Source organism: Strix aluco, chromosome 12 (assembly GCF_031877795.1).
Source record: "Strix aluco isolate bStrAlu1 chromosome 12, bStrAlu1.hap1, whole genome shotgun sequence".
NCBI lineage: Eukaryota > Metazoa > Chordata > Aves > Strigiformes > Strigidae > Strix > Strix aluco.
Window position 1 is genome coordinate 6,765,363 of NC_133942.1, and position 16,879 is coordinate 6,782,241.

A 16,879-nucleotide genomic window follows, 5' to 3' on the forward strand; every position below is an offset into this window, starting at 1 on the left:
AAAGCAAGTCTGAATGAGAAGTGTCATGAAGAAGCTGCTCTTATTTTTATTCATGTTTTTTCTATGTGACTGACAATCTTTATTACATTAATAAAGTAATGCCTTAATCTTCCTGTTTAATATTTTTAACAGTTGCTTTTCTTTGATTAATGGATTTAGCCATTAGTATGGCTTTAGCCATTTAGTATTTTGAGACAGTCTGTCAGATTTTGATAATATGGCATATGGAAGATGTTATTTTTGGGAAAAAAAAAGTGTTCTGCTTCCATAGAGATGTATTTGCCCCTTTAAAGCATAGGCATGTTATTTTCCCAATTTAGTTTAGCAACTATTAACCCTGTGTTCTCTTTTCATGTACCAGTATGTTACAAACACTGTGTATCCTGGTTTTCTTGTTCTGTGAAGGTGGAATTTTATTCATGTAATTGGGGCCCCCTGTAAGGGTTTACCCTCAGAACCTTTTGGATGTAAGAGTAACGTGCTACATACTTTGGGTTCTGTCTATTTCAGTCATTTGGGATTATGTAAATACTGAATTTTCAGGAGAATACTTGATGGTTATTCAGTGGCTCTGTGTGGGATTGCTATACGAAAACTATATTGTAGAAACAGTACACTCCTAGTGGGTACAATTAATTGAAATGGACTTCTGAGTGTCTGTGCATCTTGGCATTTCAATTTAGCATTCAACGCCTTTATTTCTACCACATTTCAGACACTGGATACTGCTGTAAATTGGTGGCTTTTTTGGTTACTTTTGTTGAGCCTTCAGTTTTAATTTTCTTTTACATATAAATGGGCCACTAATCTCAAGAAAATAAACTTACAAGAAGTCTTTCATACAATCTTATCAACCTCATCTTCCTCTCAGTAGGGTGCTGGCAAATCTACATTCAATAAATTTTGGCATCCTGAGAATAAATACACACTTTGTGCTTTCCGGAACTCCAAGGCAAGTTATGGAAACTATTTTGAAAAAAAAAAAAAAAAAAAAAGAGGTTCAGTTTTAATGTCCCTTTCAGCATCCACACTGAGTTACTTGAGATGTAAGAAGGAATATTCCCATGTTTCTTAACTTCAAAGGCACAAAAGCTTTGCATTTTCTGCAGTTGAAGGTTTGAACTGTTGCTACAAGTGAGATAATATGAACTAGCCCCTCTGAATCTTTGCTGTTCTTGGGTGGGTTTTGTTGTTCTAGTGAGGACAAGCTTCAGTGTAGGCCTGCTAGATCGTGTCTGTATAAGCCATTATCACACCTTGGGTAAACATGCATATTATTTGAGGGTCGGGGGGACACCAACGCAAACTATTTTCTGGTGTGTTTGTAAACAGTATGATTGTGTCTTCTTATGTAATGTGTGGTGGTTTGCAAAGTTGTTGAGCATAGATTAAATTTTGGATAAGTGTATTGTCAAAGGCTAAGGGCTCTGACATCACTTAGAAGATTCAAAAGTAAGTACTTCTACCCAGTTGAGAATGATCTGTAGAAATTTGCAGGGTTTGAGCTTTAGAACTCTGCTCAGAAAAACTTAATTCTGTGTCCTTGTGTCTTGCTAGTGGAAAGAGAGTTGTGCCTCAAGTACTAACCAGAGTGATTTCAGAAATCTGCTAAGGGTTAGTTAGAAGCACTAGGCACAAGGATGTAAGTGGAGTTTATGTGGCTGAGTATAGCTCCTTCTTGGTGATGATGTGGGATCATTGCCTTAGCATTCTTCAGACTATGCTGTTAGGAGTATTTTGTCCTGTTGCCTGTAGAAGTACATACTTCTAATAAATATTGTTTATTTAAAACTTAGTTCCAGGAAGGGTGAATAATAAAGCCACAGCTGTACATCAGCACAGAAACGACAGTCTTGAAAAGCCTGTACCTAATCCAGCATTTCTTGCTTTTCACGGTGAAAGTTTAGTTTGATTCATTAGAAAATTTACTTAAGATGCTTACAGGTAAAGATTCTTTATATACAATATAAAGAACAATATACACATTAACTCAGAAATCCTGCTTGTGTTAAACATTTGTACAGAATATAGCAGTCTGTATAAAACATTAGTAGTATCTTTATATAAAAAATAGCTTTTGTTGCAACTCTTAAATTTAAGTGAGTAGTGGCTTTCATTTCAGTAAAGTTGGTGCCAGTCAAACTTGATTAAGTTTGAAAGCAGCTTGCGGAGTTTGATCTTTTTGCGTGGAGTTTCTGAAGTGCCAAACATGGGACACGATTTGGGTTCTTCTCTGAAAACTGACTTCTGTTTCCTTGAGTGGCAGATACCAGGCTGTGACAAATTCAGATGTACAGTGTTAGAACTAATTTGTATCAGGAACTTAAGATATTATTTCTATGAACTAACCACCAACTTAATGCTTCCCTGCTTGTGCGATTGCGTTTACAAGAAATTTGGTAGTTTAGGGGTTTGCATCCTTTCAAACGTGTTCTATTGGAATATGAGTAACTGTAAATTTTGCTTAGGTTTTACATGTACACTGGAAATCTCCTTACAGGGGTAATGTAACTGCTACAGCTTACAGTAGTTAACACAGTTCAACATGCCGTTTTCCTGATTAAAATATGGCTGACACATAAGAGAGATGATAAATGGTTGCCAAATATAGTAGACAGATAACATTTATTGCTAAATATCAAAACATATTCTATGACACTGTCTTAGAGATACATTTGAAAATGTGTCTTTAAAATAATGGGAATTATGCATGGTTCCCACTCCAAAACAACTGACCCTTTATATCAACAATATTAACTGAATGAGTAGAAACGTAATCACTTTACTAAGGTCACATTTTATAAATTCAGTCAGCAAGAGTTAGCACTGTTGTTTTAATATAGCTTTGAAAAGGGAAATAAAGAAGACCCTGGGGTACTATAGTCTAGCCAGCCTCACCTCTGTGCTCGGCAAGATCACAGAGTGAATCCTCCTGGAAACTGTGCTAGAGCACATGGAAAATAAGGAGGTGACTGGTGACAGCCAACATGGCTTCACTAGGGGCAAATTGTGCCTGACAAATTTAGCGGCCCTCTACGACAGTGTTGCAGCGTTGGTGGACAAGGGAAGAGCAACTGATGTCATCTACCTGGACTTGTGCAAAGTGTTTGACACTGTCCCACGCGACATCCTTGTCTCTGAATTGAAGAGGCATGGATTTGATGGATGGACCACTCGGTGGATGAGGAATTGACTGGATGGTCACACTCAAAGAGTTGTGGTCAACAGCTCGATGTCCAAGTGGAGAGGAGTGACAGGTGGCATCCTCAGGGGTCAGGGTTGAGACCGGCGCTGTTTAACGTCTTTGTGGTGACATGGACAGTGGGGTCGAGTGCAGCCTCAGCAAGTTCAACAACGACACCGAGCTGTGTGGTGCAGTCACACGCTGGAGGGAAGGGATCCATCCAGAGGGACCTGGACAGGCTGGAGAGGTGGGACGTGCAAACCTCATGGAGTTCAGCAAGGCCAAGGGCAAGGTCCTGCCCATGGGTTGGGGCAATCCCGTGGATAAAAAACAGCCTGGGTGATGAGTGGATTGAGAGCAGCCCCAAGGAGAAGGACTTGGGGGTATCACTGGATTGAAAACTGACTGTGAGCCAGCAATGTGCGCTCACAGCCCAGAAAGCCAAAGGTAACCTGGGCTGCATCCAGAGAAGTGTGGCCAGCAGGTATGGGGAGGGGATTCTCCTCCCCTACTCTGCTTTTATGAGACCCCCCCCTGCAATGCTGGGTCCAGCTCTGAAGGCACCAAATAAGAACATGGACTTGCTTGTGGGTCCAGAGGAGGCCATGAAGATGATCAGGGGCCTGGAGCACCTCCCTTATGGGCACAGGCTGAGAGAGTTGGGGGTGTTTAGTCTAGAGAAGAGAAGGCTCCAGGGAGACCTTCTAGCAGCCCTCCAGTACTTAAAGGGGCTACAGGAAAGCTGGGGAGGGACTCTTTATCAGGGGGGTAGGGATAGGACAAGGGATAACAATTTAAAACTGAAAGAGGGTAGATTTAGATTAGATATAAAGAAGAAATTCTTTACTGTGAGGGTGATGCAGCCCTGGCACAGATTTCCCAGAGAAGCTGTGGCTGCCCCCTCCCTGGAAGGGTTCAAGGCCAGGTTGGACGGGGCTTTGAGCAACCTGGGCTAGTGGAAGGTGTCCCTGCCCATGGCAGGGGGTTGGAACTGGATGATCTTTAAGGTCCCTTCCAACCCAAACCATTCTGTTATAAGATTCTGTAGTCAAGGTTGTGTCATTATAAACTGTATTTTAAAGGAGCTGTAAATTAGTCAGTATAAGCTTTGCTTTAAAGGTTTATATACAAGGCATCAGCTAAGGAGCATCTTTTCTCCAAGCAGTTATTTAAGAGGTGACTCCTTATGTCATAGAAGGAGAAATATGAAATACTGACTTATGAAACCCTTCTGAAATTCCTGTTCATTGGTTGTTTGTGACATGCATCTTTTCTGAACATGCCTCTGATGCATACATTAGCTGAGGTTCATCTGGAGTACACTTAGAGCATTTTGAGATATATGTAAGGGTAGCAGAGGTGTTAGTATGATTATAGTAAATCAGGTTCCCATTCTTCCCTGCCTTACAGAAAAATTAGAATCTGAACACCAACACAGGTGAGAGAATAACCATTTTGACAGCACTGTGTCTACCTCCCTAATTACAAAGCTTAAATTGCTGTGTTTAATGCTGTGTGGTACAGCCTGTCAGAGCACTGGGGAGCACAAGCAGACTGGAACCCAGAGAGGCAGGCTACTGAGGAAACAGGGCTCTGGAATTTACTGAACAGTTTTGTAGATTCTGCCTTCATGTCAGGGTTCATTCAGTTCTCTTGTAATGGGAAGCTGTGTTTATGGTGTAAATTTATCAAATAAGGCCTCTAAAATGTAGAGAAGAAAGGCATTTATATTCTGAACTACAGGGATTGAAAAATCATTTGGTTATTGCCTACTTTCCCGTTCTGTAATTTGAGCGTGAGAAATACGAGTTCGTTTACGTGTATCCTACACGTGCAGGGAACTTTCGTAGCTTAGGCACAGCTTGTTGGAATTCAAGAGGAATCCACAGAAAACAAAGATCCTCTTAAGGATAATGAGGAAAATTTTCTTTAGACTTCATACATTCTTTGGGTCTCTATTCTACATATTTCATCATAAAAATATTACTATAGCTCTTCCTTAAAAGTACTTTCATAAGTCCATCCAATACTATGCTACAGTCCTGATTACCTTATGCTGCCTGTGGTCTAAAATGACTTTTCTATAAGAGTTCTCTGTCTCCAAGTGTAAACTTACCTGCCATCAAACTCATCTTTTGGCACAAAGAAATAATTTTTCCCAGCTTTTTACACAGGGGACAAAAAGGCTTGAATCCCAGTCAATTGTTTTGCTCTTCACAGTATTTCTGGTTAGTGATTAGATATTCTAATTATAAACCCTTATGTACTGGCTTGTGCAATGTTGGTTTGGATTGTTTTTATTCAATCACCAGAAGTAGAGTTTTTAGAATGGAATTTTGCAGTAATCCCTACAAGTGCACTCCTGTAAGAACTGATTTTCTGGAGATCTGTGCCACAGTGGACCAGTGCATCAAAACTGCATTCGAGGTGCTGCTAAAGTGAATGCATTAATGGAAAAAAAAAAAACCCCAGACTATTGTACCTGTAGCTAGTACCTCCATCACAAAATGGTGCACAGCTGGGTATCACTTTGGATTTACTGGAGGTGCTTATCCACCTGGCTGCTATGGAATGGAGAAGCTTATAGCAGTCTGGCATGGTAGCAGGATTTTTCCGTTTTTTGTTGTGGGAGAGAATTTCAAGTTTAGTGAGGACAGTGTCATGGGGCCAAGTGCTGGTTTGGTATTTTCAGCCAAATAGGCATGCTTCAGAATCCTTTGGAATATCCTGTGCGGATGAGTGACAGTCTATCTCTGTCAAGGAGACCTATCCCCATATGAGTGACTAAGCTGAACACACAAGGTCAACAGATACGTAACACTGAGGTGGCATAACAGCACTTCCAAGTAGGTGCGTAGCGATTCCTGTCTGCCAGCATTTGTGAAGGCAGTTGGATGTTCTCCGTCTGCTCCCATCGCATCAACCATATTGGCAGTCCTCTGCATCTGTGCAGCAAAGCAGTACTAGATCAGTTAGTCTGCATATTAACACTAAAAATCAAAACAGATTTGTTGTAGTTAAAGCTGTTAAATTACAGCTTAAAACAGCATGAGGACATTTGCAGACTTGGTATAAGTAGGAGCAACTCGATTCATTGGCACAGCACTTACATTGGCTTGAATTGAGCTCGCAATGTTAACAATATGGTGAGTGGAAATCTTAGTACAAGTAGTCTTCTAAAGTGTGAACGCTTCCTTTTGTAACTAATTCAGTGCTTGCTTGCCTCTCCTCTGCAGTGTAGCCATAACCTATCGATCAAAGAGCTAGCCACATCAGCATTTCACTGACATTAATGCTCATATATTAGAATGAGGGTTTAAAAACGATAAAGTCATATGTAATGTCTTGGTAATAGAATTTAACTGTGATGGAATATTGCTGGTATGATTATTAGTAAAATGTTATTTTCATCTTTGGATGCACATACTTATCCTGACACGTAATACAGGATATATAATTAGAAAATGCAACTTTCTAATGTGCTAAGGAGCAGAATATCTTTGTACTGTTGTGCAACATGAATGTTGGGTTATAAATGTTAAAGAAACAATCTAGTTCTATGTAGCTGCTGCCTATATATAAGATAAGAAAGTGTGTTTTAAAAAGCTCAAGTTGGTGGCATGATGTAGTCTTCTTCAGTGAAAAATTTCTTGTTTACAGATGTTTGAATAAGTTGAAAAAATGTGTGTTGCACAGAAACCCGACCCCTTACAGCACTTATGTTTGTTGTTTTCCATTTTATCTCGTTTTTTCAGAGCACTACCATAGACTGTAAATTAACAGCAGCAGCAGCTGGAGATAAAAACTTTGACAAAAGCCCAACAAAAACAAGGCAGCCTCGAAAAGTTGATCTGCGAGCTCGATATTGGGCATTTCTTTTTGACAATCTCAGGCGGGCAGTTGATGAAATCTACGTTACATGTGAATCGGATCAGAGTGTAGTAGAATGCAAGGTAAGTTTTCAGCTGTTCCTTGCCTGTTGTCACATGGCTCTTATCATGCTTTTTTAATATTTTACAAAAAAGCCAAATGAGGAATTAGAGCTTGAGAAACATGTTACTTTTTGGTTTGTATTTAGTGAAGGCTTCTAAATAGGAAAACTGATGGCATATTTATTCAGATTTAAGAAGATGCTTTCATCTTAGGCAGTGACTAATTTTTGAAGTGGATAAAACCTGTAGTGATGTACATGTTATTAGATCTCAGTTTTTTGATGAAAACAGTTTTTGCTTATTGAGTTCTGATTTTGTTAATTTTCTGACTGAACACCAATTTATTTTTTCCCTGTGATGTTCTTTACTGTAGGTGGCACTGTTGTGATTCAGCCTTTTTCACATTTGTTTGCTTCCTGTTAAGTGGCTTAATGATACATTGCTCCCTTTTTGCAGCGATAGTTACCACTCTTCTAATTCGCTCTGTGGTGTTAAGAAAGTGATTGGTGGTGAAGTGTAAAAAATGTCTAGTTGGGATGTCACTGTAAGGCATGCTTCCTAATTTCAAATAACCTGTGTTTGTAATAACTTGTTCATCTGTTTTACGTTTTATGATTATTTTCTAGTAGATCTGTAGAAAGACCGTTGTCATGTAATAAAAACCACTCATTCTTTAGAAATGGAATTTATTGCAAGCATTAAGAGAAGCCAGAAGAATACATTATAAAAAATGTTAAAGATATGACTTCTGTTTTCATATGAAACATGGCTGAAAACTCAACACATTCTGGAAATGATTATTTAATCACTGTAAAAAATCACATATATCAATTTAAGTAAACTTTTTTCTTATCATATGCATGTAGTTCTCTGCTGTAATCAGACACGGCCAAATTGACTTTGAGATTAGCGTACAAATACATTTCATTGAAAGCAGGTTTGAAAACTGAACAGTAGCTAGAGGCTTCCAAATTTCTGGTTGGTCTAACACAATTTAACATTTTGTTACTGAACTGTCTTCCTGCTTAGGAATTTTTTGGTTTAAGAAAATCAGTCAGCCATGCGTTGTAATTAGATTACCATTTTAGACTTTTGTGACTGGAAGAACAGAAGCGTATTTGTATTATTATCACATATTTTGGGGGTTAGATATCATTCAGCATTTTAATTGTGCTACTTGGTCTGTTCTTGGATGGAGATATTACATAGCCTAAGTGAAAAGTCTTCATTTTGGTAGATGCTTGACAATGGTATATGTACCTCTGTGTATCAGATTACTTGTTTGCAAAACAGAGGTGGAAAAAGCAAAAATGAGTAAACAGGGGAGTCCAGTGTCGTATTGGAAAACTTAGGTAATATTCATATTGCTTTTACCTTTTAAAAGATTATCTTTTCAGCACAAAAAAGTGCCTTACCCGAGTAGCTGGAATATGCGTTTGTGCTATGGTCTTTTGTTTGTGAGATTTTCTTTTAGAGGTTACTGTTAAATGATAATTATTACTCTTTTGATAAATTACTAAAATTTCTGTTAATTAAGCTATGAAGTATAAAAGTGTTGGATTTTGTGAATTATTTTTGCTAATAAAGTTTCACTTCTATCAATACTTACTTATTTTGGGGGGGTTATTGTTGACAGATACAGTCCAGTTTCTACCAGAGGTGAAGTTGTCAATGTGTTCTAGCTAATCACAGTGGAATATCTTAACGTCTGCCTTTTGAAGTGAGGGCTTTACATAGCTCTTAATACATAGGCATATAACATTTTGGTATTGCATACATAGGCTTCAACTAGGGAGTGATCAAACTTGTCATTAACGTGGAGGTTTGTTTTAATTTTGGGTGGAATATTAGTGATAACAAACAATGGATCCTTGTGGAAACTGCTCGTCTTCCTCACCTCTGAACCTGAAAAGCCAGTTCTTGCTGTCCTCCATCAACTGAAAATATCTTGTCTAAGTGCAGCTTTCATTTTATGGAATATATAGAAAGCGTTTACTGTAGTACCTCACACTTTTAGGAGTTGATAAATGAAAATTGTGATCTAGTCTCAAGAGTTCTAAGAAGCACTCATGTGACAGTGTTTCAAGAATTCGTGTAGCTTAGAGAAGGCCTGTGTCCTGCCTTAAAATAGCTTAACACTGTCTTTAGTTTGATTGTTACAATTTGTCCATGTGTGACTCAGGTGAATAATCATCATTTACTTATCTAAAACACTTGTTTTATTGCCTTGGCTTTGTAGGCCTATATACATTGCTGTCATGTTAGTCCCAAGCACCAGATTTCATACTTTGTATTGACTGTTCTGATTGTGCCTGGTCAGATCTTGCAAGATCTCTGGTTGTGCTTTTTCTTGCTACTTGAAAACATCAAAGCAATGAACAGAACCTGGGTGCCCTGTTTTGTGTCAGCATGGATGCCCACTCTTGCAGGAAAGATGGCTGTAGCAAGGTCTACGTGTTGGTCCAGGGACGGCTCTGACTACTTGAATGTGCAGGATTGGGAGGATGCAAAGTGATTTTATGCCTCTGAATGAGGCATATGTGAATAGCAGCATAATATGAGGCATCATATGAATTCTCTGTGGTCTAATGAGGTATCTCCCTAACTCTTCTATTGTCGGTAGAATACCAGTAATGCAGATGTGGCATGGCAAAATATGTTAAGCTGCACTGGCGGGAGAATAATGTATGTAATGTGTATAATCCTTTTCTTAGGCTTCTGGACTTAGGACACCAAGTTCTATGCAGTCATACTATGTGTCTTGCCTGTCCTTGTATAGCCATGATTTTCTCTCATCCCTGCCATAACTTTTAAAATCAGTGGACCAATTTAAATTAATTTAGTCATTATAGATTTCATGAGAGTAGGTGACTAGCTTGGAAGAAGACATCCTGTTACGGTTCTGTAACAAGACTAGTTGTATTGAGTAGTCGACATAGCGCTTAGGGATACGGTATAGTTGGGAACTGTCAATGTTAGGTTAATGGTTGGACTGAATGATCTTCAAGGTCTTTTCCAACCTAGATGATTCTGTGATTCTGGTTCACACTGCAGAAAAAACTGCCACTCAATCTTTATTAGACACTAGGGAATTCAGAGAGAGAACAAGAGAACGTGAATGCACCAGCTGAGGAAGAGGGATTGTGTGTGTGGTTGCTTTTTAGTTTTTTGGGGCTGTTTTGTTTCTTAAATAAGAATGAATTGAAATGCATGTTATTATGTCATTTCTGGCACCAGAGAAACTAGTAAGGCGATCATGGGAAAACAGGCTCCACTAGATCCACAGTTTGCAGAACCACTTGAGCTTTTTTCGCTTGGTGGTTTGTTATGGGGGCTTTGTTTTTGTTTGTTGTTGGCTTTTTTTTTTCCCCGTCTTCAGACAGGAATTCAGCTAATTCTTATGGTTTTTCCATTTTTATGTATGCCACTACTGGTCTTCTGAATATTTCAATTTTAAGATGAAAATTCTGTTTATAATAAACTTTTACTAAAGCTCATGCTAAAAATGAGAATGGATTAGCTTCACTTTTATGTTCTTTTTTGCAAATGATTTACACTACACAGAAAAGTATCTAGTCGTTAAAATGTTACAAGAGATACCAGCAGACACAACAGGTCAGTTGAAAATGCATTAATGTATTTCTGGTATACCTAAAGACTTGAGAGGATTTTGATAAATAAGAATTCCATATTGCCACGTTTACTTTTCAAACTCATTTGACAGAATATCTTGTTAGCTTTTTTCATGAAGAACTGTTTTTATTTTTACTACTGGACATATGTGGGAAACAATATTAAATGAGGAATCAAAATGGTTAAATTGTTAACTCTTCCTTCTTTGTTTTATAAGTGGGATTTTGAAACATGTTTTTTATTAAGACGAATCCATGTTATCAAAAACTTCCTTAATTTCAACTTTTGAAGTGATATCTTCTCAAATTTACGTCTTGGTGAAATGGGCATGTGCTGTTCTATTCAAACATTTTAGTTGTATAAAGATTGTCTTAAAAGAAGACCCATGTAAAAATGAAATGTGACAACTTCTGGTGTTGAAAACCTTCAGATTAACCTGGTATAAAAGTGGCGGGTTTATTTTGTAGCTTTTGCTCTCTTCTATTCTTACAAGTTGGTATAGTTTTATTGATTACATTGTCACTGAAGATAATGTTTGATGCTCCCAAATCGGAAAGGGCTCTAGTGGCTGGTTGTGGTTGAAACTGCAGACGAAAGGGTTGTGGTAAGGATACAAACAGTGGAAATGTGTGTAAGAGGATCGGTGGTTGTGTATATTTTCTCTCAGCTTTGGGCACTGCTGAAGTTGGTATTTTGTTATTGATTTGGAATTGAGAACTCTCAAATCATGTATAGAGATATATGGGTATGGCTTTGATGCTTTGTATATAAAGATATAACGAACGTGGTTGAATTTCTAAAATAAATAAAGGGTTCTCAAGTTTAAGCATCATCTTGCTGTACATAAGTCTGTGCAATAATGATTGAGATTAGATATATTCTAATAGATTTGGTTATAACCTTCAACATTTCAAAACAAATTGTATGGGTATTCTATACATTAGCTAGGTTTCTGTGTGTCTAATGTTTATATTAATATTTTATTACCTAGTATTTTTAGGTTTGAGTGATAAACTTAGGCAGAAAAGAAACAGTAAGCTTTTAAATCTCTTTCTGTGTGCTAAAAGGAATTAAGCCCAAAATTATTTGTAGACAGAGGAAGGCAAATTCTGTAGTCAATTTTGGTGAATGGAATTTTGATTAGTTCCAAAACAGAGAAATGTGTCTTCTGCTGCTATTCTTTTATGATCTTCAGGTGTCTCAGCAACTGAGTTTATATATATATGTGTGTGTATATATATAAAAGAAACAACACACCACACGCTTGTATAGAACTCTTACTGATAGAGTGAGCAACTGGATCCAGCAGCTAAGGATAAAGTATGTCTAGAATAACATCAAACTACTTTGAATTTAATTGTTGGGGTTTTTTCCTCCTAGGCTTCAGCCTTTTTTTTTTCCTTTCAAAAAAACTGTGTTTTTGTTATGTAAAAATTTAGCTCTATATTCTTTTTAAGTTGCTGTTCAGCATTACTTAATGCTTGTACAAACTTTTGTCTTTCCACCTAGCATTACTTCTCGGTATATTTCTATAAGGTTTTGGCACAGATTTTTTGTTTCCTCATTTCTAAAGCTTACAGATCCATTCTTAATCAGTCTACCTTGAATATAGTTCAGTGAAAACAGATTAATTCTGCTTGATATTCTAACTGCCTCTTATAAAATGGAAAATTCATCAGTAAAGTTCTGTTCTGATTCTTATAGCGCAAGATACTCTGAAGAGGCAGGTAAAGCCTTTCCCTTAAAAGATTTGACATGATGTTATTATGTGAAAGAACCAGCTGAAACAACTTTAGTTAAGGCCTTCCAGTCAGGGTGATCTCTGTGAGAGTTTGAGTTGATTGAAGGCCTCCCAGAAGGAGAGAGGAACTTACTTCATTAGCATCCCTTGCTGAGAACATCTTGTGAGGGCTGCTTTTGGTTCCGGCTATGCTAATTCTAATGATTTCAATCTATGCATGCAGACTGAGAGCCATGGTCACCCAGGCTGATTACTGGCTTTTAAAACAGCCAAGAAAATAAAACTTTCTAAACGTGTTGGAGCTGAAGGTAGAAAACCCAAGATTTTCGTAACTTCAGTGTAAAAGAAATCTGCAATAATTCAGTATAATAGGATCTTGACCCTATTTCCACTGATAAGAGCCAATTCAACTCTGTCCATTTTACTTTTTTTGGAGGATAAGTTTTGATTATATTTTTTCTTCCCATACTCTTCAGTTTTACAAATGTGAAAAGTACCTGGTTTCAGGAAATTAAAAATACAGAATCAGGGTTTGATACTTAAGGCTTTTTGGGAGAGATAATTTGTTATATGTGAACTTCACTTCTTTCCTTGTAGTGCTACAAACCCTAAGAAAAGTATCCCAAGAAGGATTATGAAGTAATTTATTTCCTCAACACAGGCCTCTAAGTATTCTGTTTAGGTACATTATTCTTGTTCCAGTGTCCTGGATTTCTTTGGGTCTCTGGGTGAAAAAAATGTTGGCTTCCCAAAGGAGTTAAAAAGACCCAACCTAAACCAACTCAAACTGCAAAATCTGTGTGTTTTAATTAAGGTTTATTAAGCATCTTTTGCTTTTTACACCTAAATTCTTCTAATTGCTAATTATTTCCTACTGGAGTACTCTATTAAGTGTATTTCTATCAATCTTGTAACCATTTTGAGCATTAACTCAGTACCTTGGTGTACTGATGTCTTCATTCTTTGAACCTCTAGAATATTTTCAGTTAGGAGAATTTCAGGATGGAATGGACTCTGTTCTGTATAATTGACCCTAATTTATCTTTATTCAGTAAACCCAAGGTGATTATGAGTTTCCCTGAAAGCCTAAGCAAATTATTTACATATTAGAACATGTATAATTCTTTTTTCTGTGTTTCTGACAAGACAGTCTTTCAGATCAATAGGGTTTTATGGAATGTATATTCAAATTGTTTGAGAAGGTCTAATTCTGCAGGTGTAATATGTCAGAAGTATGCTAGGCTGCCACTTACGACTCAGTTGTAAAAAGCACATCTTCTATTTCTGAATTTGGAGATATTTAGGAAGAGTATGTTTGTGTCTTTCTAAATAAATACCCTGTGGCCATATTGTAGCAGTCAATGCCAAGTGAAAATCTCTTTTGTGAGCATTCCTTCTGCCTCTTTTTGGACATTTACATTTTCATTGTTGTCATCTTCTGCAGGTGAGACAGGAAAATGGGGTAATGATTGGGTGTTCAGTCTCACAGATGGAAATAGATGAGATCTTTCAGAATGGTAATCTATTCTAAAAAGCCAGATACTGAAAAGCTGGCATCTCATCTAGTTGGCAGTCTGGGTAATCTATTCCTGCCTCTCTGTCCTTCACATCATATATATATATATATATATATTTTTTTTTTTTTTTACTTTTTTGTGTAAATAAATTGTGTGATTAAGTCCCTGCATGTGCCCCCTGGCTGCTACATTCATTCTCACAGAGAAAATACACTGGGTAGTGGTTACGCTTCTCAGGAGCACATCCTTGGCACGTAGTGGATTATGGCTGTCATGTTGTAGGTGAATCAATGAGGAACAAGCTGAGGCCAGAGATGGTTGATGCGTTTAACGCTTGGATCTAGGAGGCCATGTGTTCCTGCAGCTTTACTGTCTAGAGTTAGCTGCTTAGTGGCTTCTGCAAGGCTGGTGTGAGAGCATTTAAAAAGGCACAGCAACTGGGAGAACTGTAGTTACTGAAAAATTACTCAGTTTTTCTCTTCTCTGCATCTGTTTTAGACACTTTTTTTTTTTTTTTTTTTTTTAAAATATTATCTACCATGTACTGAAGTTGGTATAATGAGAGTCCTTTGGCTAGAGGAGCTGCTTCCTTTCATCCTCTCCCAAAGTTGTAAGAACCACTTTGGCAATCGTCATGTTTAATCAAACCCCAGAGCTGTCTTTAAATGTTTGTAATTCAACTGTATGAAAAAGGCTACAAGGAATTTTTTGAAGCAATTTTTGTGTCAAATTACTGAAACACCTGGTTAACCTTAAACACATAAATTTAAAGAAAGAAAGAAGGAACTTAAGTTGCCTGCTAAAAGTATATTCCAGTACAAGAAAATGGAGTTTATTTTGGTAAATACATAATCTAAAATATTTGGTATAGATAATGAAACAATATAAAGTATGCATAGTTTGTGAAGTAAAGCACACATTTCTAGCCTTGAGAATAATATAAAGTACAGATGTGGTGACTGAGTTAATTTCTCTGACATGCATGCTACTACTTTTAAACTTTTAGATCAGTAACTGATTGAAATAGCTGGTTGAAAGTTTCAGTTTAAAAACTGAAGAGATAAAAATTTCAGTTTTGAATTGTAGTAAGCTTAAAATCCTACAATCTTCCATGCTTCCCTGTTCTCCTCCTCCTTGTTTGAGAATGGGAGAATAAATGGAGAAGACGATGTTTCAAAGCCATTATGGGATTTCAAAACAAAGTGAATTTCTGTTTTTAAGCATTATAACAGGCCTGTCTAGGACCCAAGTCAAGATTGTTCTGATTCAGGAATATAGGATTATTCTGATGTAGCTACTTCATATAATAGCGATCCTTATTGATTGCAAAGTCGTTAATATGATCACCCAGTTGAAGAGACCAGAAGTACAATTTAAGATAAATACATAGAAACCGAGTTAATGACTGAGAGCTGGAGAAAAGAAGGAAAAACACAAAAAGAGGTTTTTGATGTACAGGACTATTGATCAGAGAATTGAACAGAGGGGAGAAAGAAACAGGAGATGTATTGTGAGTGTTTTAAATTTTATGTCTGATTTTTCCTTTAAGTGTTGTTTTTTAACAGTATTGCTTGCTTTTTTAGTTTGAACTGGCTCTTTAAATATTGTATAGGATGGATATGACCTTGAAAAATAATGGGATTTAAAATTGTTTTGACTCTAGTGCAGCCGTAGTCTACCCCATAAAGGTTCCTTTTTGTCAGCACCTTCTCAAGTGGTACAAGTTTCCACTGCTTCAGCACCACAGGGTATATCTGCTACACTCGGTACTGTAGGTGAGCTAGAGAGCTGTATTGATGTCCAAGACCCCAGAGCCCTGCACGCCAGTATTGTGTGTCAGTAGGACAAAGGGATGGCGCCAACCGTCCTGCTGTATGCGCCAGTAACTAGAATTAATTACAAACCAATCGAATCCGTTGCAGCCAATTGGTAAACTAATTGGTAATTTTAGCTGTACATCTATATGTAGTTATCTGGATGCCTGTAACGGCGCTTTCAGAGCCACTTTTGTTCTGCTTCATCCTGCTTGACAAAATGGCCCTCATAGCTTTAGGGAGAAAGATGTGCATCAGTGAATATGGGGCCGCTCCAGCTGCTTGTCTTGTTTGTATTCCCTTGTTCGTAAAACATGAGTCGGGTTACAGCTGCATGGTTCTGCTCTGATCATTTCTGATAACATGTAGCTAAACATTCCTTAAAATAGGTTAGGCCATTTATTGTATTTTTTTTCCTGTGCCAACTAACTTCAAAAATATAACTCATATTCAGATTTATTCTTTTCTTTGTTGTTGTGAGGAATATCTCAGTGGCAGACTTGAAAAGTAAATGATTCAGAATTAAATTTTGCTTTCTATGCTCTTATTGTTAGTAACAGTCAGCACAACTTAGTATGGGCTAACCTAAATGGACATGAATTGAATTAGAAAGCTGAAATTTTATTAGTGAAACTGAAAAAAGAACTGGCTAAAATACTTGACTTGTTCATTTCTTGTACCAGACTTTACTTAAGAATTACTTTGGTGCTGTAAAACAACTGCCTTGTAAGAAAGATTTTTGTTAGCTTTTTTGTGGAATATTTCAAAACAAAGAGCAACTTTTACATCAGTAGTGGTATTCTGTTTGATTTCCAGCATATGCTCTCTGTCGTACGTACTAGTTAAAAGGATACTTATGTGAAAACTGAAGCTGAATTTCAAACTTGCATTAGTGTTAAACAAAAGGAATAATCACCCATATAATTTTATATGAAAAAGCATTTTGCGTACTTTAGAGGTCCTTTTTCAATTAAAAGTAAAGATGAAGGGGATGTGATGTTACAAAAATGTACATTAGTTACCTGTACTGTAGTAGAATGTTTTTACTGTTTTCAGTG

At 37.3% G+C, this 16,879-nt stretch overlaps 1 protein-coding gene across 3 annotated transcripts in view; it reads left to right on the forward strand.

Annotated features, from left to right (window-relative positions):
• SCAPER (S-phase cyclin A associated protein in the ER) overlaps positions 1-16,879 on the forward strand; it is a 167,827-nt gene that overhangs the window by 13,151 nt on the left and 137,797 nt on the right. For all 3 annotated transcript variants that reach the window (XM_074837481.1, XM_074837482.1, XM_074837483.1), the window contains exon 5: positions 6,940-7,137. In XM_074837481.1, coding sequence (XP_074693582.1) covers positions 6,940-7,137 — 198 coding nt within the window. The remainder of the gene's footprint in view (positions 1-6,939; positions 7,138-16,879) is intronic.